The sequence below is a fragment of the Sebastes fasciatus genome, chromosome 22 (assembly GCF_043250625.1).
Source record: "Sebastes fasciatus isolate fSebFas1 chromosome 22, fSebFas1.pri, whole genome shotgun sequence".
NCBI classification, from domain to species: Eukaryota; Metazoa; Chordata; class Actinopteri; order Perciformes; family Sebastidae; genus Sebastes; species Sebastes fasciatus.
Window position 1 is genome coordinate 22,146,947 of NC_133816.1, and position 23,340 is coordinate 22,170,286.

The window sequence follows — 23,340 nt, forward strand, 5'->3', positions numbered from 1 at the left end:
TATTTGTGACATCACAAATGGACAGAAATCCTAATGGCTTGTTTCAATAACGCGCAATTTCTGAATACGGGGTTGTGTGTGTTTTTTCCGTATATCGAGCGTTTTGATAGTTTAACAGTATTTATAAAGCACTTAAACCTGCTTTTTATTGTAAAAGACCTGAAAATCTCTTTTTACAATATGGGACCTTTAAACTTAAGAATGTTCCTGACCACTTATTTTTGTCATTTCCGCATCACCTTATATTACCTAGAATAGGTAAACCAGCCATTTTGAAGAGATATGTGTTATTGAAAACATATACATGTTAAATACTTTATAAATGAGACCACATAAAATGCATTTAGGCAGAATTAACAGGCTCTTGTTTTTTTCCCTCTCATCAGTAAGACAAACAATGTTCGCCAGCCTTTCATATTAGATTCAATGTTATACGTAGGTTACAATTATCAGAACAATATGAACATTCAGGCTCCCCCATGTGGCTCAAAAGTGTACTGCAGATATAAATGTAAAAAAACAAAACAAGACTCGGTCAAAACCGAGTATATGGCTGGACCGTATATGGTCAGTATGTGAATTGGTGGCTAAATTGTTACACAAATAGTCAGTGGTCATGTCTATAATGTTTTGTGAACAGTTATATCTTAATGTTTGATTGAAAGACAACTTATAATGAAGCAAATTACATTCAGTAATAGTAAATGGTAACATTTACTAGTCAGTTTATTATACATTTTTAAAATGTTAGCATAGCCCGGTATTGATCGATCTGAACTCTGTTCAGAAAACAAGCATTTTAAAAGTTGTTTGCTTGTTGTGTTGTGGACACACCTGACAAAGCATGAATTCTGTCTTTCTACAAATCAACATCAGTATGTCGTTATTTCAGCATCATTTTGATCCATTTATTGCAATTAGATCACAGCACAGTCTGTTTATTTTGGGTTCATACCGCAGTAGTGACGTGTGGCTTGCTAGATACAGATACAGTATGTAAATACAACTCGCCGCCGGGTGACGTTATGAACCCAGATTGGTTATTTCTGGAGGAAAGCGAGGCGAAAATTTCCTTTGCGCTTGGTGTGAATGCACGGTAATACAATACGAAGCACAACGTAATGTAAACTAACATAAACAAAAGCACATGCACAACAACAGCACTATGTAATGATATTATTGAACCGCTGACAAGCTCCCCAGAAAACGTAAACACAAAACTGTTCTCCGCCTTTTCATTTTGAAAGAGCAACGGCCAATTGGTCGGCCGACCAATCCTGTAACTTCATCACTCAGTGACAGACTTTTGCGTTTGTAGGGCTGGCCCTCTGCGGTCCAGACAAAAAAAGACGATGGAAAAAAATTCTGCAGAATTTATTTGGCGACCCTAAAAAAAAATCTCCTGCGACCCGGTCTGTGGGAATGGATATGTTTCTCTTTTTTTTTTTTTTTTTCCTGTTGACAGGTTGTACCATGTTTGTATGTGTTCCTAAGTTGTATTTATTCATCTATTTTCTACACTTTGTCATTTAGAATAAATACTCAGAATCTACTTTCAACCATATACCTTTTTTTTTTTTTTATAAATTAAAATGTAAACGTCAAAAAAAAAGAAAAAAGAAATGAGTGAAAACACAAAATATGTTGTCAGTACTAAGTTAATAAACAGTAGTGGTTGATCTTTATCTTATCTTATAACCAGGAGAAAGTTCCTCATAGCAGGTAACTTCCTGGTTCATCGTCCAACCTAAAATAGATCCTTCTATTAGATGTGGGACGCAGACAGATAAAGAGTATACAGTATATATAGAGAGAAACAGTCTCTCTGTGTTAGTGTTTGTATTAATTTACTGTCTGTTAACGTCCACTATGTCTCTGCTGCTGCTGCTGATGCTGCTGGCGTGCGGCTCCCAGGCGACTCATTTCTTAGGGACAGTGATGACCTATTACCCGAAACAGACCAACACCGATGGATCCGTCACGGTATGTACATCTAGAAGTAGTTTCTTTAGCTTTTACAATAACAACAATACACTTTATTTATATAGCACTTAACTTAACAACTTTACAAAGTGCTTTACGGGAAAAAACACAACTATCAAAAACTATAAAATTTAAGAAATTAAATAACAGTTTAACTTTGACCCTGTGTGCCCTTTAATGGTTTGTATGCTATTTTAAACATATTCATAAACATAATTTACTTTCCAACATAAAGATTAAGTTTAAGTCTTACTTCATATCAGCGAATACCATTGGTGGAAGAAGTACTAGTAAAAGTAGTAATACCATAGTGTAGACATACTCTGTAACAAGAAAAAGTCTTGCATTAGCATCAAAATATACTTAAAGTACCAAACGTAAAAGTACTCATTATGCAGAATGGCCCATTTCACTATAATATATTTTATATTCTAATTATTGATACATTAATGTGTTCATCACTTTAATGTTGCAGCTGGTAAAGGTGGAGCTAATTTTAATGACTTTATATACTGCAAGGTAGTTTAATTTATATATGATCATTTATTATTATTAATATTTTGGATTAATAATCTGAATATGCAAAGTAACTAAAGTTATCAAATAAATTTAGTTGAGTAAAAAGTACAATATTTCTCTCTGGATTGTTCGGGATTGGCTAAATTTAGTTATATTAATATTTAGATTGTATTTGCGTTTTTAACCTGGGTTACATAGAGTACTTGAGTAAATGTACTTAGTTACTTTCTACCACTGGTCAATAAATACTAAGTGAAGTAAATGTCTGAATAACTACCTTCTTCTGTATTGTGGATGTTTATGTTTGAGTCGTTTTATCTCTGCAGGTGGTCATCCGCTATAAGCTGAACTTTCACAGATGCACTGATGGTGACACATGGAGGTGCTTGAGTGGGAATTGTGGGAATCCGAGTTCTTTAGTGCTGAATGAGGTCGACAAGGAGAGCAGCGGAGAGTGGTGTCAGAGAGAGGGAATCATGACTCGGCAGGTTCCCAGCAACGCTCCGTTTGAGCTTTGGTAAGTAAATCATGTACTGCAAAAATGTACTTTTCAGATACCTTGTTTCAGTAATCCACCCACTGGGTATTTCATTCAACTGGTTTTCAATTTGGTTTTAAACGCTACATTTGCTTTTCTATTATTTGCTTTTACCCACTTGGTCATTATATATCCACATTACTGATGATTATTTATCAAAAATATCATTGTCTAAATATTTTGTGAAAGCACCAATATAGGCATCCTATAATATATTAAAGAGCGATACTATAGGCTACAAATAACACAGGAAAGCTAAAAAGACACACACGCCAACATGTGAATAAGGGGAGTACTGGCACTTATTTTGTTCCATTGGAATACATTGGAAATGCCACAGTAACACCTACAGTACTTGAGTACACTCAGATTCTGTGCAACAGTAACAACCGACTTTCGCATAAACTCCCACTGAAGGTTGGACGGTGGTAACTGGATAAATAACATTGTAAATGGCATCATAAATTGGAGAGCTGTGACTCTGGTGGAGCTGAGGAACCGGTCGGACACCGGCCGAGCCAACAGATCACCCCAGACCACCATTTTGCCAGCTGTGAGGTAAGACTATGCTGTTATCTGGGTGTTTACATTGGTGGGGCATTTAACATTTTTGTCCCTGCACCATTCCCTATATACAAGCTACTTCCTCGTATATAACAAGGCAAAATCAACTTTCTCCCTTTTTTGTCCATTTGGATGTTTGTTTTTAATTTTTTTCTGAACTGAACTAGGGGTCAATAGTGGGGCAGCTCAGCTGAAATTTTTATAACAATTGTGCATTTTGCGATAAAAGCAACACATTTGGCACAGACACAGGTTTATATGTTGTTGATGAAATGCATCATGGAAAGATGAAGATCTTGCTGTTCTATAGGCGATTGGTTATTCTATCATGAAGACGTGTCTGGTCTGTTAAATACAAAGCTACAGCCAGCAGTCAGTTAGCTTAGCTTAGCATAGAGACTGAAAACAGGGAAACAGCTCTGACTCTGTCCAACGGTAACAAAATCCATCTACTAGCACCTCTAAAGCTCAATAATTAACCTGCTATATCTTGTTTGTTTAAGTTATACAAATACCAAAGAGCAACAGGGACAATAGGTTGTTTTTTGGCACACTAACTTCCTGGAGTCTCCGCTGGTTGCCTGTCTGTAACGTCAGATAACTTGTTTCCTTGAGTATTCGTAGTGTGATTTAGAACTTTCTTCTGTGAATTTAGACTCTGCCTTTGCCTGTTGTTTTTGGGTTACCGTTTCTGGACGGACTTTCCCTGTACCGTACCCGTTTCTGGCAAGTTAAGACTGTGTTTTTTGTTGAGGTGTTTCCAGAGAAAGATGTGAGGAACTGATTGTTATACACTGCCACTGAAACGTAAATGGCATGAATACCATGTTGTTCCTCCACAGGAAGCCTGCGTCGACTTTGAGACAGCATGAAACAACTGCTAGATATTTCTGTTTCTCTCTGTCAGAGTTCCTTCAAACTGTCGGAGAGATTTCAACCTGTTGGCGTTTGACCCTGACGGAGACGAGGTCAGATGCAGATATGGAAACCCAACACTGTCAGAGTGTAACCCCTGCACACCGCCCTCTGTTCTCCACCTCTCATCAGTGAGTAGCCTGCATTTTAATAGCAGAGTTGTTGTTGTTGACTTAAATGTCCCAACAACTATTGGATTGATAGTCATGAAATTTAGTTTACACTATCATGTCCCCATCATTGACTGTATATAAGAAGTGTGACATCACCCATTGGTTTTTGGACTACAGTTTTGAAGCCTCAAGATTTGCATTTTGTCCGTCCCCATCTTGGTTTTTGGCCAGAAATGACATGAGAGGGTGGAGCTAAGTATAACCGTACACTGATAATGACTAAAATATTTCAATTAACTTTCCTGAAAACACACTGTGAAAGGGTTAAAGTCCTAAGACTAAAACACGGACAACTCCCAGACTGGACAACGCCGTGGTAGCGACCTGTCAATCAAACACGTTCTCATCCCAACTCGTCACATACAGCTGCTTTGTCACGCCCATTGGCGTCCCTTTATTTTTGGCATCAAAACCACTATAGTTAGTTGTAGGAAAGAACGTCATGGTTCGGCTTAAATCTACTACTGAAACTGAACGTTGTGAACACAAGACACGAACGAATAGCTGATTTTAATGTGAAAGTGAAACTTAACACAACGGAACGCACAGGACACGAACAGTGGTCTGGTCCTGGATGAAAGCCTTGTGTTGGTTGATTATAATACTTAAAGCTATCAGTTGCCCAGTGTGACTCTTTCGTTCTATCTCAGAGCGTTTATTGTTGACGCGGTTGGGTTTACGTTGTAGTTAATGGAACGCCCGGTGCATTTCACACCGGCGCTAACGGGTGCCTTGTGCGTCCGTAGCGAACGCCGACGGTCATGACAAAGCGTCGGTATTTGACAGCATGGGAATGAGAACTGGCTGGGTTTTCTGTTTCGAGAAAGGTTTTTTCATAAGTAGCTACTGACTTGCATTTCATTACAACAAAGAACATTTTGGCCTTGTCTTTATTATTCTTTTGCAGTCTTGTTCGCTGTCGTTCAGCCCCACGAGGAGCAAGAACGAAGGTCCGTACGCTGTACAGCTGGTGATGGAGGACTTTCCCAGGCAGACTATCACCTTGACTCAAACTGGCGGGGTCCAGGTGATAACGACTAACAGCCCACTCAGCAAACTATCTGTCCAGTTTGTATTAAGAGGTCAGATTTCACATTTTGACAGACAAGTTTGAATCCCTTTAGCGGAGTTGATCTTAGGCGTGTGGACGCCATCGGTTTTTGGGTGCATGCTACTGAAGTTGACTGTTAACTATTCTCTCTATTGTTTCAGTGGATCCTGTGGTGCCATCGTGCACAGAGGGAATCTATTTGCCCAAGTTCCTGCCTCCAACCCCAGCCAACAGAGCTCAGCTGTACACCCCCGTCTATCAGTCCCTGGAAATCAGCATCAGTGCCGAGGCAAACGTCTCCTTGTAAGTCAAACATAAAACAAACCCTAGATATTAACGCAGATGTCTTGTTCAATCTCCTCTTGTGGAAGAGTCTTTATCGAAACTCTGCCGTGACTGACTCCAATGTCATGGATGCGCTAGTCCTGAATGCTTAATGTAGCCTCTATCTTACATAAAATAATATAGTTAGCTAATGGTATGCTACGCCTGGACCTTGCAGCAGAGAAACGACACTGTAAGAGCAGTGAGAGTGAATCAAAACTAAGGTTACGATATAGTTCTATAAGCACAGGCAGAGCCCTGTGCTTATAGAACTATAAGCACAGGTACTTATAAGGGTTACAATATCGTGCCGTAAATTGTAAAATATTAAATTGCTTGCATCCAATTCTTCTTTTGTATTAATAAAAGATGGCAACTCATTAAACATCAGCCAGTCTTACAACAACAGCCACTAAACTAAATAAAGGAATACATGTATTTTACTTGATTTATGCATTCTATGAATTCTGTTTTTATTCTAGTTTATTATTATTCAGTGGGTTTTATCGATCATTTTATATTATTATTGCATTCTATGTATTATATTTGAACTTTTCTTTCTTTCTTTTTTCCTGGTTTTATTTTCCATCTGAATGTTTTTAATATGTTTTTATGTTCATTTTCATGTGAAGCACTCAGTTCATGTTATGCATTTATTGTTAAGCACTTTGAGCTCCATTTCTTGTATGAAAAATACATTTTATTATTATTATTATTATTTTATTAAAGCTGAGTCAGAGTTTTATTGGTCTAGTTTGGTCTAGAGACTCATTTTTACTGGTTTTATTTGACTTGACAATCATCTGTTTGTTAAAGGATCTCTGAGCTGCTGTTCAGCGGGCCGTACAACATGATCAAGATGACATCAGGAGCCGGACGGTTCACCCTGAGATGGACACCGTCTGAGGACGAAGATGGAGAAAGCCATCCCGTCTGCTTCGTCGTCCAAGCTGTTCACAAGTTAGTCAGTTATATGGAAATATCGTGAAAGTACTTAGTAAAAATGTTGAACAAACACAAAAAAGTTCTTGCGAGGTTGAAATCAGAAGTATATTTTGTACTTTTTTCTTCAAAAATGGATGTCCCATTTTGTAATCAAGCTCTTATTTTTTTCCCTCAGTTCATATAAGTATCACTCGGAGCTGCGATGTCTCATTGTGAGCGTTGGAAACGGTGAGCAGCTCTTTTCTGTTCATGATCTATTGTTATGTAAATCTCACTTTTTTTTACATTACGGGTCCTTGAAGTAAAGATCTGAATACTCCTTTAACCTCTGATTAAAGGTATTTTATTTTGACTTTTGTTCGCAGAACCACCATCGATTGCAACTGCAGCCCCATTAACTCCAACCACAGGTCCAACCACTAGTCCAACAACTCCAACGAAGCCTGAATCCGATCATTGTACGACCACCATTATTCCATTATTCCCTTTACAGCTACATCACAACAGCAAATGTTTATACAACTTACACATTCTCATTCAAACCAAAGAAAACTGACTTTATAATCCCCAAACAATACAGATTTTGTAATGCCGTGTTCAGACCAAGAACGAAGCGAAGAGCTGGACCGCCTGTATCATTTGAGTTCATTCGCGCAAGACGCGCCGGAGAGGAGGAGGAGCTTGTCTCTATAGATACCAACAACTTTTCTTTCCACCATTTCCTCCATCGACCATGGAGGAAATAACCATTGCTGCTGCTTCGTACAAGTTGTGGAAGTCCCAGATATATCAGAAAACCAAAACGCCTTTGTGTCTGGGTTCATAACATCACCCGGCGGCGAGCTGTATTCACATACAGTGCCATTGCACTGACTATATCTAGCAAGCCACACGTCGCTACTGCGATATGAACCCAAAATAAACAGATTGTGCTTTGATTTAATTGCAATAAACGGATCAAAAGACTGCCGAAATAACGACATCATGGCTTTGATTGGCAAAAGGCCTGAATTCTTGCGTTGTCAGGTCTATTACCAAGACGACAAGCAAACAACGTTTAAAATGCTCGTTTTCTGAACGGAGTTTGGATGGAATCAGTGCCAGGCTATGCAGCTGCTCCATCAACACTCAACATAACGTCATCTAGGCATTAATACGGCAGCGACGTTGTTGTTTCTACCGTAGACAGTATGTGGTTCATACACAGAGTTTGGTCCGGTCTCTGTACAGATATGATGTACTATCGTAGCTCTGGGCGACCACAATATATTTTTTTCTCCGTTCCTGATTTAACAACGTCAGGACGTCTGCGACGACAAGAGGAGAATCTCAACGTTTAAGGCTTTCGTGACACAGCGTCACGCAAATTTCTCACTGTAGTTGAAATATTTCAATCCCGCGAATATGCGAATGACACAAATATCGCGTTGTGTCATTCACGGCGTTCGCACCATTCGTGTCACGGCGCAAATTTGCCTCTTTGCATTGACTTTGTATGTAATTGTGCAAAAAAAACCAGTCCTTTAACAGTTTTCTTCTGGCCTGTATTGTAATGTTGAGTCACTGTGTTTCTAGTCGTCATCGGTCTGAGAGTGAGGATCACCTCTTTGTCTGCGCTGTCTGACGACGACATCAGGACTACCGTCATTCAACAGGTAAGTCTGCTTCTTATCCAACCAGACGTCGTGTCAGAGCGTCACATGACCACGCAGAGATACTTTGACTATGTAGTACTTCCAGTTATTACAGGTAATGTCTGATTTTCACAAGAAGTGGTGGAGGAAGTACTCAGATCTTTTAATTAAGTAAGAGTAGCAATACAGTGTAGGAATACTCTGTTACAAGCCCTGCTTTCAAAGTTTACTGAAGTAAAAGTACTCGACCCATTTCAGAATAATATACATTATATTATTGTATTATAATTATCAACGCATTAATGTGTTCATCACATTAATGTTGCAGCTGGTAAAGGTGGAGCTAATTTTAATGACTTCATATACTGCTGGGTAGTTTGTGAATTTATCCATTTGGAAGTTTTATCTCAATTTATAATAATATATCATAATTTATTCAATTATATTTTATTAATCGGAATTTGCAAAGTAACTAAAGTTAAAAGGTGCAATATTTACCTCTGAAATAATAATAATATATTTGTATTGCACATTTCATACAAGAAATGCAACACAAAGTGCTTTAAAATAAAGGAAAAATAGACAGAATGAACAGAAAAACAAGGAAAAATAAGAGGGAAAATAATACACACTTTATAAAAATCAGATTAAAATAAGATTACATAGAATACTGCTTAACATCAGATGGAAAATAAAAGCTACTGAATAATAATAATATTAAAATCAGTGCCCATGTGCAGCAGCATCAAACCACTGTGTGTTTCCTCCTCCAGCTTAAAGATGAACTGGTGAGACGAGGGATTCCCCCATCCTCCGTCCTGACCTTCGTGAGGAGAGTGTGACTGGTGTGACTGGTGTGACTGGGAGTTACAGCCCACAGCGCCCCCTACTGGTTCAACGGGATTATTTACTGACTCCTGACTGAGGGGGACAATTTTTGTTTTCAGAATAAAGTCATAACTTTCCGAGAAAAAAACAACAAAAATTACTACTTTATAATATTATGACTTTATTCCCATAATATTACAACTTTTTCTTGTAATATTATCACTTTCTTCTCGAAATCTCAGATTATTTTTTTCCCCCTCAATCTGGCCCTAATACTCTGTCGTACCATAGACTTACAACAATAATAAATAAAAATGAAAAAAACCCTGATCTGGACAAATAAACAGAAGTCACAAGTTTTCAGATTTACAGCAGTAGTAGTGAGTGTAAATTCTTTGAATATTCACATTCAGTGGTGGAAGTATGGAGTGCTATTAAAAAAATGAATAAATGCATAAATAAATAAATATATAAATAAATATGGCTATGAAATAAATCCTGATATAAATAAATGAGGCAATAAATATATAAATAAATGTAAATACAAATACACCTTTATTTATTTCAGGGTACTTTTATTTCATAATGAAATAAATAAATGTGTATTTATATTTACATGTATTTATATATTTATTACCTCAGTTATTTATTTCAGGGTTTATTTCAGACATTTTTATTTATTTTATATTTACTTATTTATTCCATTTGTTTATTTATTTAAGTGTAAAAATACTCTGTTACAAGTAAAATGTTACTTAAGTAAAAGTACAAAAGCATGAGCATCAAAATTTACTTAAAGTACCAACAATAAAAGTACTCATTATGCAGAATGGCCCATTTCAGAATAATATACAGTATATCATATTTTTGTATTATAATTATTGATACATTAAAAAATACATAATAAATGATATAAAATGTTATGTGTACAACAATAAACTGTTAAAAAAATACTTTACGAATGTAATCTGAATTGTTATCATCTAATTTATAATCTCATTATTTCATATTATATAAACTACTGATAAAATAACAGGAATTATAGCATTACTAATAATTACTAAACATTATTACTTATTATTTCATTGTTTGTTAACAGTAAAATAACTATTAACTAAGTTTAATTAACTATCAATTTACCATTTATAAATTAATAAAATAATTATTTTTATCTGACTAGCTGTTGTCTTCACATTTTATGTACGCTGTGGACTTGTCTGTACTATTGTAAAACATAATTAATCTTAAGCATTTGAGAATTTATTTGAACAAAACAAACATGTTGAAAAAAAGCTGAAACGGAGGCGGTGAAGTTTGAAAGACATCCGTTTTACTTCCAGTTGAACGAGCCAGAGCAGCATGTCATTAGGAATAAATACACAGGTCACGGTTTCAAGATAGTAACAATAAATAAAACATCAGTCGGTTGTAAACTTGTTCATCATGACGCCACATGATATTAAACTCTTTGTTGGTTTTGTTTGCAGGGTGTGAAACTAACTTTTTTTTTGCACCAACCAGCCAACAAATACAGAGTTTAAGCAGCTGAAGAAACTCCTCAGGAAATAAAGTGTGCAAAAATATGAAGACTAACGCCGGTCTAAATTACCTTTGAATGGTTTAATATTTAAAACCATTTGAAATAGTGGTATGTTACTTCTTTGGTTGATATTTGTTGGATTTATTTATGATAAAACGGCTTTGAGACAATAGAGTGCTGCAGGAATGAGTCCTTAAACCCGGAAATGAGTTAGCATTTTAGCACTTCCTGTTCCCTCGTCTGGACAGCCGATTAGACTGTTGTCAGGCTATGAAATAGCCGTCATCAGTCCCAATAAGCCCCATAGATGTGGGTCAATAGGGGCCTACCACACCCACTTTATCATATATTCACATGGTAGATCACCGAAAGAAGGTTTTAAAAGAAGACGACAGCGACCTCTAGCGACCGTAGTAATTATGACAGGAGCAGAAGCCGAAGTCAGGTGTTGTAGTATTGCATCCTGTGCGAAACCAACAATGTGTAGTTGTCTTTGTGTTCGTAGTTATTTTGACCCAAAACACGATGATTTTCCCTAAACTTAACTGGTGCTTTTTTTTTTGCCTAAACCTAAAAAAGTTTTTTTTGTTTTTTTTGCCTAAACCTAAAGAAGACTTTTTGTTTGTGTTCAAAATGTTTCATTCAGTTTTACTACATTTTAGAACGCGTTGCTTTTACAATTCACTTTCACAACGTAGTAGGTGTAGTAGGCCCCTAGTGACCCACATCTATGGTGCTTATAGCGACTGATAACGCCTATTTAACGAGCTGATAACAGTGGAATTGGGTGGTCTAGAAGTCAATGGGGTTTTTTAATGGGTTTTTAGTTAGAAGTCTGAAATAAGGTCTGTGGTTAACACAAGCTGAAGAGATTTTAACGTTTTGTTCTACGATGTAAAATACACCAATAAATACCCACTTGTGAATTTTGAAGCCTTTATGTGTCTTAAAAAAGGCGATTGCTAACAAGCGGCTAAATGAGACTACAAAACATCATCACGCCGTTCATCATACTTGCGTTCATGCGACCGTGATGTAGTTCATTTACAGCCTAATGTTAGCTTTTTACTACTGGCAATTGCAATCACGCTTCAAAAATCATAAAATGGTATTCATATATGGAGATTATCTTGCTCAAAACGTGAAAGTATCATAAACGTTTGTTCGCCACAGAGCTTATTTTCGGCATGATGCTAACTTCCTGGTTGGCCTACAAAAATACGTCATCCCTGGAGCACTCTATTGCAATCCACTGTAGCTTGAGGCGGTCACATTGATGCACTTTCTTTTGTTTTCCCCATAAAAGTCAATGAAGTTGCAGGTTTTTGAATTGCCAAACAGGCTAGCAGAACTGAATGTTAAATGTTTGGCTGGTGGCGAAGTGTTAATTTCAGACCCTCTTTGTTTGTACACACATTCCTTCCCGCTGTCAAGTAAAACAGCAAAATGGGGCACGCTTGTTTTGTTTCAGCTGACAGTTGGTGGAACCCAAGGAGGCACCAATGTGGATGAACCGAAACAAGCGCACCCTGTTGAGCAACACTGATACAAAAAAACAAATGAAAAGTCAAACAAGCAAGCCAGTACCCTGATAGTTAACACACACCCGGACAAAAAAACACTCACAGTTTGAAACGTTTTTAAGAGAGGTGCGCTTGATTTGAGAGCGACGTAGGACTGAAAATTTGACCAAATTCAAGGCGAGATAAGTTAAAACCTCGTCATGAATATTCACAAAAAACATTTCAAACCCTTTGTTTTGTTTTACCCAGATCGCGATAGAAAACACACACACAAAAAAATGCAGTAACTTTCCCTTCATGAGAATTGCACATCGTCGATATAAAATATGAACGTTCCTATGTACAGCTAGCAAAAACCAAACCTGGGCGAGGATGTACTGTAAGTGAAACCTGCCTGTCAAGAAGTGTTTGGAGAGCGGATACCAGTGGTTATGAGAAACAGTCACCCTCCCTGCAGTCAAACATTATAAAAACCAACAGAAATAAGGCATCTTTTAGCTCGGAGGGACGGTTGCTTCGTCGCCATCATGGGGTTTGAAAACATGCATTCACACCATGAGCTAAATTATTAATAAAATCACCCATAAACAGACGATAAAATATGCTAATGGATGAGAAGAACCAATCAAAGCCTCCCAGTTCTCTAGTGCTCTTGTTTGAAAGAGCACTAGTCGTCTTTTCTTGGTAATATTTAACATCACAGTCGAGGAACGTAATATTCTGAATTTATAATATGCACTGTCACTCAGATTTTATGCTGCAATCGTTGTTCTCTTTGTTTTATGATTAATTCGTTGCTCACAGTGTGAATGCAGCATTACAAACCCTTTGACAACGCTGCACGCCTCTCATTACCACTGCTAACATCTCTCCAAGGTTCTCACTTACTTTGTTAAGAAACATTTTAAAATAGAGTGTTATTATCAGTAACTTAAGTTTCTTGAAACGTGTGAAAGTACAATAAAAAAGGCAGATCACTCCGTGTGATTTAAGTCACATAATTCAAGGAAAAAGGGCTTTTCAGAGGACACAGGTGAAACCATCTCCCAACTGGTTGTATTTGTAACATCTGAGGACCATTTGTGAATACTTTGTTAAAATACAGAGTTCATTAAATCCACTGAAGTCATAATGTTCAGCTCAGGTCAAACACAAAATTACCATATATATATATACATACATAAAAACACGCAGAGGGGTGAAGTTGCCTTTGCGTCTGAAGGTTTTTCAACCAGATGTCAACCATGAAAAAGCTCCTCAGTGTGAGTGTTTCATGATCACATGAAGTAGAGTGAAGACGTAACAATACAAATACTGAGAAAAACTAAAAACTAGCTGTTGCCATTCCCAAATATTGGTTCTTTTAACGAAATTTTATTGAGGGCAACTCAACAGATAAATATTCTCTTGTGGCACCCCCACCTTTTAAAGGATGCATGTCCCATCTTTGCAACTTATTTTACTGCCAAAGAAGACAATTTCTAAAGACCGACGTATGTGTAAAGCTAGGGTCAATTGATTGTTTCTAGGGCTGTCAATCGATTCAAATATTTAATCGCGATTAATCACAGGATCGTCCATAGTTAATCATGATTAATCGCAAATTAATCGAACATATTTTATCTGTTCAAAATATACCTTAAAGGGAGATTTGTCAAGTATTTAGTACTCAAGACCTCTTGAAGTCAGAGGTCAAGTGACCCCCTTTGAAAATGGTCATGCCATTATTTTTCTCGGCAAAATTTAGTGTAAGTTTGGAGCGTTTGTAAGCGGCGCGGCGCTCAGCGTCTCTGACTGTAATTGTCTCAAGTCTTCAGTACAAAAGTTAACATTTATTGAAAAAAGATCGACGGAATCATTTCCAAAATTCTCACCATGCTTCCATCCAATGAAACACTCTGCTCTGCTTCAGTCCATATTTGTTGGCGTTTAGCCTTTCAAACAACATTTTCACTGGGAGGCACGCACCCAACGGGGCAGTCTAGCAGCAATCAACAGCACCATACTGTTACATACCCTTTAAGGTACATTTTGAACAGATAAAAAAAAAAAATGTGATTAATGTGCAATTAAATATTTAATTGATTGACAGCCCCAGTAAAAACTTTGCATTTCCACTCAGGTTTTTTTAATGCACAAATTGAAAATGTGCATCAAAACAGGTGGATGGAAACGCACCACTACACACTTCATTATTGCTCCTTCAACAGCAGCAAAGGCAACTTCACCCGTCACATAAAAATCCACAGTTATTGGTAGAGTTAACTCCACGGAATAGTTAAGAAACAATAAATAAGTTAAGAATCGTCTTCCCTTCACTGAGATTTAGCAGAATACTGAGAAGTGTACTCTGAGTGTGTGTAAATCTGTAAATGTAACACAGTTTAGTTAGTTAGCACGTCAAACTTCTTTGTACTTCAAAATTAAAACAGGAATGAGGAAAAAAAACAAAACACAAACTCAAAAAAAAGGAATCTCTTTGTGGACATTCTCCATTTCCTGTTTGCTTACTTACGAACCCCGAGGCATCACATGAACACATCTTATTTATTTTCTATTATTATACCAGTTCGGTGCCTTCCAATAAAGGGAGGATACAACGCTATTTAGACAACAGTGGGCCTCAAATTTTGTGTCAACAGTTTGGGGAAAACCAAACGAATGCCCCTTTGGGATTTGTCTTTTGGTGTTGGACGTTAACCAAACTCAGTGCATGAAGTTTTAGAAAACAGTGCGCCTCCAATTTAGTGTTTGGGGAAAACCAAACAAAAGCCCCCGTACACAAAGCCAGGTCCATAGAGTAATTGTTTTCCCAGTTTGGTGCAACCAACACCTTTGGGATGAACTTGGTTGAGCCAGACCTGATCGCCCAACATCAGCGTTGGACCTCACTAATGCACTTGTATGAATGGAAGCATTCAATCCCTGCAGACACGTCCCCAAAACTGGGGACTGGTTTTGGAATGAGATGTCCAACTTTCACTTATGGGTGTAATGTTCAGGTGTCCACGTACTTTTGAATACTTTTTTTAAAATTAAAGCTCAACCAGTTTTGCGTCTGTGATTTTACTACGATCCATAAGAACATATTCAACTAATACGGATGGGATAAAATCAGATATTGGTAAAAAATCCATATCAGTGCATCCCAAGTAACTATTTAAAGCTTGGCTTGGACATTACCTGGGTAAAAGAATTTGATTCTTCCATGAATAATTTTCCATTCAGGAGTTGAAGGTGTAAAAACTCTTTGAAGGAACAGGAAGTTGACCTACCTGACCTCCTTTAGAAGCTTTTTGTTCGAAAGGCTGAGGCTCGTTAAAGTCAGAGGAACTGACGAGAGTTAGCATAAATCCTGGCCAGAAGTCAGCATCATAAAAAGACTGGGGTTCAACTGGTATTTGGGTCGATATTGAGCAAAGTCTTAGAAATCCCCTTCCTCACATCTATGCATACATATTTTTGCACAATGTGCACCATTATTAGCATCTTTGGAGTTTTAATTGGGCAGTTTTGGTGTTTCATGATATATACCTAAATGTTGGTAGGAAACAAAGAGGGCCAGGTTTAACAAGGCTTTTGACGCATTCTGCTGCAAGTGTTAGCAAGGTGTGCCTTTCTCCGTATTAACTCCGCCAAGGAGGTCATGTTTTCAGCTTGGTTTGTTTGTCTGTTTGTCAGCAGGATTATGGAAAAACTACAGACCCGATTACCGTAAAACTTGGTGGAAGGTTGTAGCAGGGGCCAAGAAAGATCTCTGATTAATTTTGATCCATATTTTTGAAAAACTGTCCATCGTGAGTCCGCAGCCTTGTCTCCTACCAAATTACGTTCCCATAAAACGTAATTTTTGGCTGGAGTCCGACAATGTTAAAGGAGTGCAATGCTAAATCTGTCTTTTAATAATAGTTTTTTCAGGTGGACTTCAACCGCTAAATGTTCTGGAGGATCACCATGTTTGACCCCATTTTCTTATTAAATCTGGCCCTGAATGTTTGCATGATATCTGTCCAATATACATCCAATATCAGCAGCTTTTTGGTGTAAAAATAAAATGCATATCAGGGTTTATAACCCCACATCAGTGAAACCCCAGTGTCCACAACTCTTCCATTAAACAATCATAGAACGCTGGTAGTTAAACTACGGATCGGGACCGTCGGAGCTCTTCCCTCATATGACAGGAAGGAAATTCATGAGTCTGGGTGTCTGAGGCTGAACTCTTTTAGGTCCTGGGGGATAAAGTCACTCACACTTCATACACTCGTTCATTCATCTAATACACTCTCTCTCTCGTCATTCATCCCAGTCTCAGCCTCCTTCCTCTTCAGCTCTCAGGTCCAAAGATAAAGATAAGACATCGTAGTTAGGCAGAAAATTCACTCTTTCTCTCACACACACACACACACACACAAAAACCTTTCCTCGCCCTCTGTCCGCCGCTCGCAGGTCAGACGTCGTAGTCGGGCAGGGCGGAGTAGGTGATGCCGCCGACCGACGGAGGGCTGGAGTGGAGAGGAAGAAGCCAGCAAAAGACCGAACCTGGAGAGAAATTAGTTAAGACTAAGGATTAAAAGCAGAGCTTGGATTTTCGTCTGACAAATTTGCACCGAAATTTATAAAAACTGATTTTGTGGGTTCGTATCGATGCTTGCTACAGAAACAGGTATAAAACAGGTAAAACAGCTCGCTATTTCAGCGCTGAAATTATTCATTAATTCTTTAAAGACAACAATGAAAATAGTCGTTAGAGGTATATTTAAAAAAAAAAAAAAAAAAAAAAAAAAGTTTAAACTTAAAAAACATTTTTTATAAAATTAAAATTTTTTTAATTAAAAACAAAACAAAACAAAAAAATCAAAAATCAAAAAATCAATACTAAAATTTTTTTTAAATCAAAATGTCAAATACCCACCTCTTCCAAAAACCTCCCGCAGCAGAGCGAGCTTGGGCTTGCGGGTGTGTGGAGGGTGGTGAGGCAGCTGAGAGGAGTTGGAGGAGGAAGAGGAGGAAGATGAAGAGGCTCTGTCCTTGATCATCAGCCTGTTCTTCATCTGCTCGATGGGAGTCTCGTCTGTGATTATGGAGACCAACTGGAGGGAAGAAAGTACGACATTACATTTCAGAAAACCATTTTTTTTTAATCCAAATTGTTTCTATATAATAAGATAATTAGTGTTGATTATTCCAGCAGCTCTTTTTTAATCAAGTGTTGTCATTTACTTTCACGGATCACCTGCTTTTCCTCAACATGCCTCGTCTACTTTTACTTTAACTTGAGTTCCTACATTTCCCAGAAGGCCTTGCAGCAGTTTGCATTCGACTGTAATGTCAGCTTGATGCTTAACTTATAGTTTTGACTATTTTGCACAACTGCTGGTGTTGATTTATGTGCTTATTACGCCTTGAGAGATTATTGAATCTTGATGTGATCTAAATTTATTGGTTTTAAAGATCTGCATTGGAAGTAATTAACAAAGAAAATTACATAATTAAAAACAAAACATTGAGGAAAATTTTTTAAATAAATAATAAAATGATTACTAATAGGGATAATCCCCCCAAACAATAAATAAATAAATAAATAAATTAATTAATTAGTTAATAAATTAATAAATTAATAAATAAACAAACACAAAAACAACAGCAACAAAAAACTTGTCGCAATGACCCAGAGCCCAAAGTGACACCTTCACAATGTTTGTTTTGTCCAAACCACAACATTATTACTTTGTGTTTTTACCTGATCGTAGAAGATGACCATGACAAACACACCAAACAACACCGACTCCACCAGGAGGATGATGTAGTGAGCACTACGAGAGAGAAAGAGTAACAGAAACAACGAGCTGACAGATCAGAATCACTACTTTAATACTCACAGACTGTTTTACACTGAAACACCACAATAACAACTCACACTATGAGGTGCTTGCTGGGCGTCTCCTCTGCTTCTTTCTCTGCGTCGCCTTCCCTCTCGCTCCGTATCCGCCACACCCACGCCGACACCACCAGCACCATGGAGTACAGACTGGCCATGCCTGCACACGAAGGTGGACACAGTTACAACATCAGCAGCATTAGCTTCAGTGTAGTATCGGTGCCGTTGTATCGGAGCTGTAGATGTTCTTAACTTTAATAGCAACTTTAATTTAAGGCGGAGAGTGGTGCCGTCAATACAGAGAGGAAGTGACACACATTTAGAGACACAGATTGCCTTCATCCAACCTTCTGAAAGGACCTTTTCACTGCTTTCATACCGTCCAAACAGCACCTCTAAAGTAGCTTGGACGATAGATAGAAGTAGCAGTAGTAGAAGTAACTGTATGTGAAGTCACAGCGACCTTTGACTACGTAAACCTAATCGGTTCATCCTTGAGTCCAGGTGGACGTTTCTGGCAAATTTGAAGAAATTCCTGAGATAATTGGACGAACGGAGGGACAGACAACCTGAAAACATAATTCCTCGAGGCATGGAGATACTACCCAGTAGGGTTGAAATGTTCCCAATGCTATGAGTCAGTGTTTGAGTACTATTACATCCTGTATGTACTCACCGGTGTAGAAGAGAAACTGGATGAAATACTTCTGGTTCAGCTCTCCGACACAGTTGTTGATCCTAAAATACAGAAACACACAAATTAGGAAAGAAGAAGAGGAAGTTGAAGAGGAGGAAAATAAGAAACTGTTTCCTCACCAGGGACAGTGATGGTCCATGCGGCGTATACACCTCTGACAGACGCGGCAGTGATGCGCTCTGGGAGGTCTGTAGGTTTCACAGCGACTGCACACCGTCCAGCCTTCACAGCCCTGGAAGCAGCAGGACAGACGGTAAAAATACATAGTGCAATCTGACAGAGACTCAACCACAAATAATCCTGCTTCCCCTTTAACTCCATGAGTCATACTTTTTATTGTTACAACAACCTAACACGAACAAATAAAGTATTATGTACATATGATAACAGCAACTGTAAATTAAAAAGCATATTATTCAAAAACAAGGGAGGAGAAAAAATTATAATATTAATAATTAAAAAATAAGAAATATAAAAAATAAATTTAGATTAAAAAAGTAAGTAAAAACATAAATAATAAAAATAAAAATAAATAAAGAAATAGAAAGACATTTTTAATGTATTCATTTATTTTTTACTTTATTTCTATTTGTTTCATATTTATTTGTAAATGTATGTATTTAAATACAAACATATATTACATGGAGGACATATATAAAAATAAGTATAAAATAAAAAAATAGATAAAACATAATTGCAAATATAAATAAATACATTTAAAAATTAATAAAAATAAATACACAAATAAATAAAAGGATATTTAAATACAAGAGTAAATAAATAAGGGAATTAATAGAAAGATAAATAAATAAAAAAGCAAATTAAAATAGAAATATCCATTTATGTCACAAATGATCAATTAATTAATGGCTACATTTATTTTTAATATTAATTTTGCTATATTTAATGATATATTTATTTATTTATCGAGTCACTTATTTATTTATATATTCATTTATTTTTTATTTTGGCAGGTTCAGTCCTCCATAAGGAACCATTGGTTTGAATCCACACAATGTCAATAAAATAGTGAAAAATCACAATCTCTTCATATTGCTGATTTTGCAGCAAATCCTCACATTTTGAGAAGCTGGAACGAGCAAACGTTTGACATTTTTTGTTCGAGTTAAATGCCTTAAACGAGTAATCGGTTATCAGAATTGTTGTCGATTCATTTTCTGTTCATCTGCTGATTCTTTCAGCACAACACTGGCACAAACATTTTTAAAATTATACCTTGTCGTTGCAATTTTCCAACACCTGTCTGCCAACATTATCAAACCCAGAACTGAGGAAGTTTTGGTCCCAGTTTGTTTGAACCCACAGAAGTTAAAGAAAAAGACAACAGTCGTGTTGTTGGTGGAGCTACAGACACACGTCATGCCCATCGCTGCAACACTCTACAGAAATCTGTCATTAAAGCTCATATAAGCACATAATAACAAGCCCAACAGCAGACAGACGTACTAAGATGTAATTACGGAGTCACTGTGAGATAAATATATAGCAGTTAATAACACACTGATAGTCTGAGAGGAGCTCTCTATTATTAACCTTTACAGCGCTTGACATTAAGCCTCCTGGCAAGAAGCTGAGATGTTTAACTCGCCAAACTAATGGAAAATGTAGGCCTATTAAATAAATAAATAAATGAATAAATGAATAAATGAATAAATGAATAAATGAATAAATGAATGAATGAATAAATAAATAAATAAATAAATAAATAAATAAATAAATAAATAAATAAATAAATAAATAAATAAATAAACAAACAAACAAACAAACAAACAAACAAACTCACCAATGATTTGGACAATTATAATATCTAGGGCTGTCAAAGTAAACTTGATAATAACGCAAATCTGTTTTAACGCCACTAATTTCTTTAACGCATTAACGCAACTTGAAATTTTTTAGGTTGTAGCGGGCTCAGTTTTAAATTTTTGAGTGAAGATACTGGTATCATATGAAACTGGTAAACCTAATGAATCCTTCGGAACCAACCATGTCATACTAGCTTGTCATGAAGGAGGTTAAATAACGCTCCAAACTTATGTTACATTTTGGCATATTTGTCCACTTCCATGTTGAAAATAGTATTAAATACTTGACAAATCTCCCTTTAAGGTACATTTTGAACAGATAAAAAATGTGCGAATGATTTGCGATTAATCGTGATTAACTATTTTAATCGATTGACAACTGATACTTGACTCAGCAGTAAAGCGATGGACTAAACTCACCCGCTCATTCATCCGGGACGACTGGGAGCGAAGGTCTGAGAAGTCAATGGCTGTCTCAGGAAGAGGCACCATACCTGGACAACAACACACAAATCAATCGTCATCTTTTGGTGCTTTTCCCCCCGAGCGTTTCTCCCATTTCCTACGGTGGCCCTGATACCTAAACGCACTGCAACTTTTCTTAAGTTCTTAAACACGTTGAGCTCTCGGGGCCACCGTACTATTCCCCTCTTGACTTATGGATCTCTCTCATAGATACTGACCCGGGTCTGAGAAGACGGCTTTGGAGTGGCAGGCCAGCAGCAGCAGCAGAATCAGGTTGAACACTGATCCGTGTAGAGTACACCACACACTGCCAGAGAGTTAGAAAACAAAAACAGACTGTTTATTACCTCATTGTTTTATTTATCCTTCTGTTATGTATATATATACATATATATAACTATATATATATATATATGTATATATACACGCATATAAATACAGAAAATATATTTTTTTATTTTCCAACGTCGTTTTACTATTGGCTCAGAAGTCTTGTTAGAAGTGGGAACCAAACGTCAGATATCTTCCACACAGATAACCAAAACATTAATTTTGGATCCGTCACTATTTTTTAAATGATTAATTCACAATCATAACAATTCTTTTTTCTTTTTTTAGGAAAAGCCATACTTTTATTCTGCACCTTTCTAAAAGCTCCGTGGATGTATTATTTTAAAAAATATTCGTCTTCATAAAAAAAAAACTTCAACTAACTGTCTTTCGATTGTTTTATTTATATATTTTACATATTCTATTTCCATAACTGTTCTAGCTATTTCCTGCCTCTTTTTTTGCATTATTAATTTGTTTTTTCTTTTTTTTTGTCATGAAGTATTTGCACTTGATTTAATTTACAAACTATCAGATGCTTGAACAATGAAACAAACTCTTTAAGGACAATAAACCCAAGGACATTCACCATGTATATATTATACCATACCTGCTGCAATATTAATATTATATTATATACTGTTGCCACTTATTCTGCACTGTTCAACTCACTTTTTTTACCATGTTTACTATCTTGTATATTTTTAATATTTTGTATATTTTGCTCATTTTGGTATGTTTTATCTGGTATTTTGAGTTTTTCTTCCTGGGAGTTTGATGCAAGAACATTTCACTACACATACTTCTTGATGCAACAAATAATAACAAATGTTTCTTTCTTGTTTTAATTTGACTATTTTTTATTTATTCTCTTGTTTTTTTTTACTTTATTGTAAAGCAATATGTATATATGTATATGTATGCAATTATTATTATTATTATTATTATTATTGGTTTAACCACTTAACAATGTATTTTATTATCTCATAATGTGTATTATTGTAAAATCTTAATATTTAAAGTAACTAAAATCTGTCAGACAAATGTAGTGCAGTAAAAAGTAGAAATGAAAGCAGTAAACATGAATTAAATCTAAAGTAAGTGAAGCTGTGAGTGATAAACAACAGGAACCTCCTGTAGCTGTTTCACACCTCAGCTAGTAAACAAAAGGAAAGCAGGTGTAATCTGGTACGAAACCTTCACAAACAGCCTCCTGAATATAGATAAACATGTGTTAGTGTGATAAAGAAGTAGGTTAGTGTGTATAGAGCAGAGGAAGCAGAGAAAGGAGGCAGCTGGAGGAGGCTGTCAGAGCTTTCTGTCAGAATGAATGGAGCCCAGAGAGGCAGAGAGAAGCAGACGCCATGTTGGGCTCTTTTAAAGGCTTTAAACGACATTAAAAACACAAAGCACCGACCTGTCCGTGTAGGCTGGGATGAGGACATACTGAATGACCACGTAGTCCGCGTAAAACACGCTGAAATACGTTAGAATCAGGCAGATAACGCCGCAGAGGTCTCGCCTACAGCGGACCGACGCCATCTTCTGTCGGGCTCCGCCCCCCTCCTGCGTCACAAACACACTTCCTGGTGACGTCACACCGA

General features: G+C 36.9%; 2 protein-coding genes and 1 long non-coding RNA gene across 3 annotated transcripts; 1 reads left to right on the top strand and 2 right to left on the bottom strand.

Moving 5' to 3' along the window:
- Positions 1-1,756: 1,756 nt before the first annotated feature.
- Positions 1,757-9,559, top strand: LOC141760498 (uncharacterized). The gene is made up of 11 exons (XM_074623354.1): positions 1,757-1,983; positions 2,829-3,019; positions 3,458-3,598; positions 4,512-4,650; positions 5,600-5,774; positions 5,905-6,046; positions 6,884-7,027; positions 7,188-7,240; positions 7,378-7,470; positions 8,588-8,667; positions 9,420-9,559. The coding sequence occupies exons 1-11, from the start codon at positions 1,870-1,872 to the stop codon at positions 9,486-9,488; spliced, it is 1,341 nt and encodes a 446-aa protein (XP_074479455.1). The 5' UTR covers positions 1,757-1,869; the 3' UTR covers positions 9,489-9,559.
- Positions 9,560-11,255: 1,696 nt separating this feature from the next.
- On the bottom strand, positions 11,256-11,898 carry LOC141760381 (uncharacterized). Its single transcript, XR_012592342.1, has 2 exons — positions 11,762-11,898; positions 11,256-11,339 (listed from the first exon to the last, which is right to left on the bottom strand). It is a non-coding gene; the product is annotated as an uncharacterized LOC141760381 (long non-coding RNA).
- A 2,362-nt stretch (positions 11,899-14,260) lies between these two features.
- On the bottom strand, positions 14,261-23,340 carry LOC141760380 (palmitoyltransferase ZDHHC3). Its single transcript, XM_074623104.1, has 9 exons — positions 23,154-23,340; positions 21,625-21,713; positions 21,362-21,435; positions 19,235-19,347; positions 19,095-19,156; positions 18,458-18,578; positions 18,281-18,353; positions 17,453-17,630; positions 14,261-17,079 (listed from the first exon to the last, which is right to left on the bottom strand). The coding sequence occupies exons 1-9, from the start codon at positions 23,276-23,278 to the stop codon at positions 16,988-16,990; spliced, it is 927 nt and encodes a 308-aa protein (XP_074479205.1). The 5' UTR covers positions 23,279-23,340; the 3' UTR covers positions 14,261-16,987.

Excerpts from the sequence above, each read along its gene's own strand:
- LOC141760498 (XM_074623354.1), top strand. The coding sequence starts at position 1,870 with ATGTCTCTGCTGCTGCTGCTGATGCTGCTGGCGTGCGGCTCCCAGGCG. Across the intron at positions 3,599-4,511 it reads ACCATTTTGCCAGCTGTGAG|AGTTCCTTCAAACTGTCGGA; the intron begins GTAAGACTATGC and ends TCTCTCTGTCAG. Across the intron at positions 7,471-8,587 it reads GAAGCCTGAATCCGATCATT|TCGTCATCGGTCTGAGAGTG; the intron begins GTACGACCACCA and ends CTGTGTTTCTAG.
- LOC141760380 (XM_074623104.1), bottom strand. The coding sequence starts at position 23,278 with ATGGCGTCGGTCCGCTGTAGGCGAGACCTCTGCGGCGTTATCTGCCTG. Across the intron at positions 18,354-18,457 it reads CCCAGCAAGCACCTCATAGT|TGCTCACTACATCATCCTCC; the intron begins GTGAGTTGTTAT and ends TCTCTCTCGTAG. Across the intron at positions 17,631-18,280 it reads TGGTCATCTTCTACGATCAG|TTGGTCTCCATAATCACAGA; the intron begins GTAAAAACACAA and ends TCTTCCCTCCAG.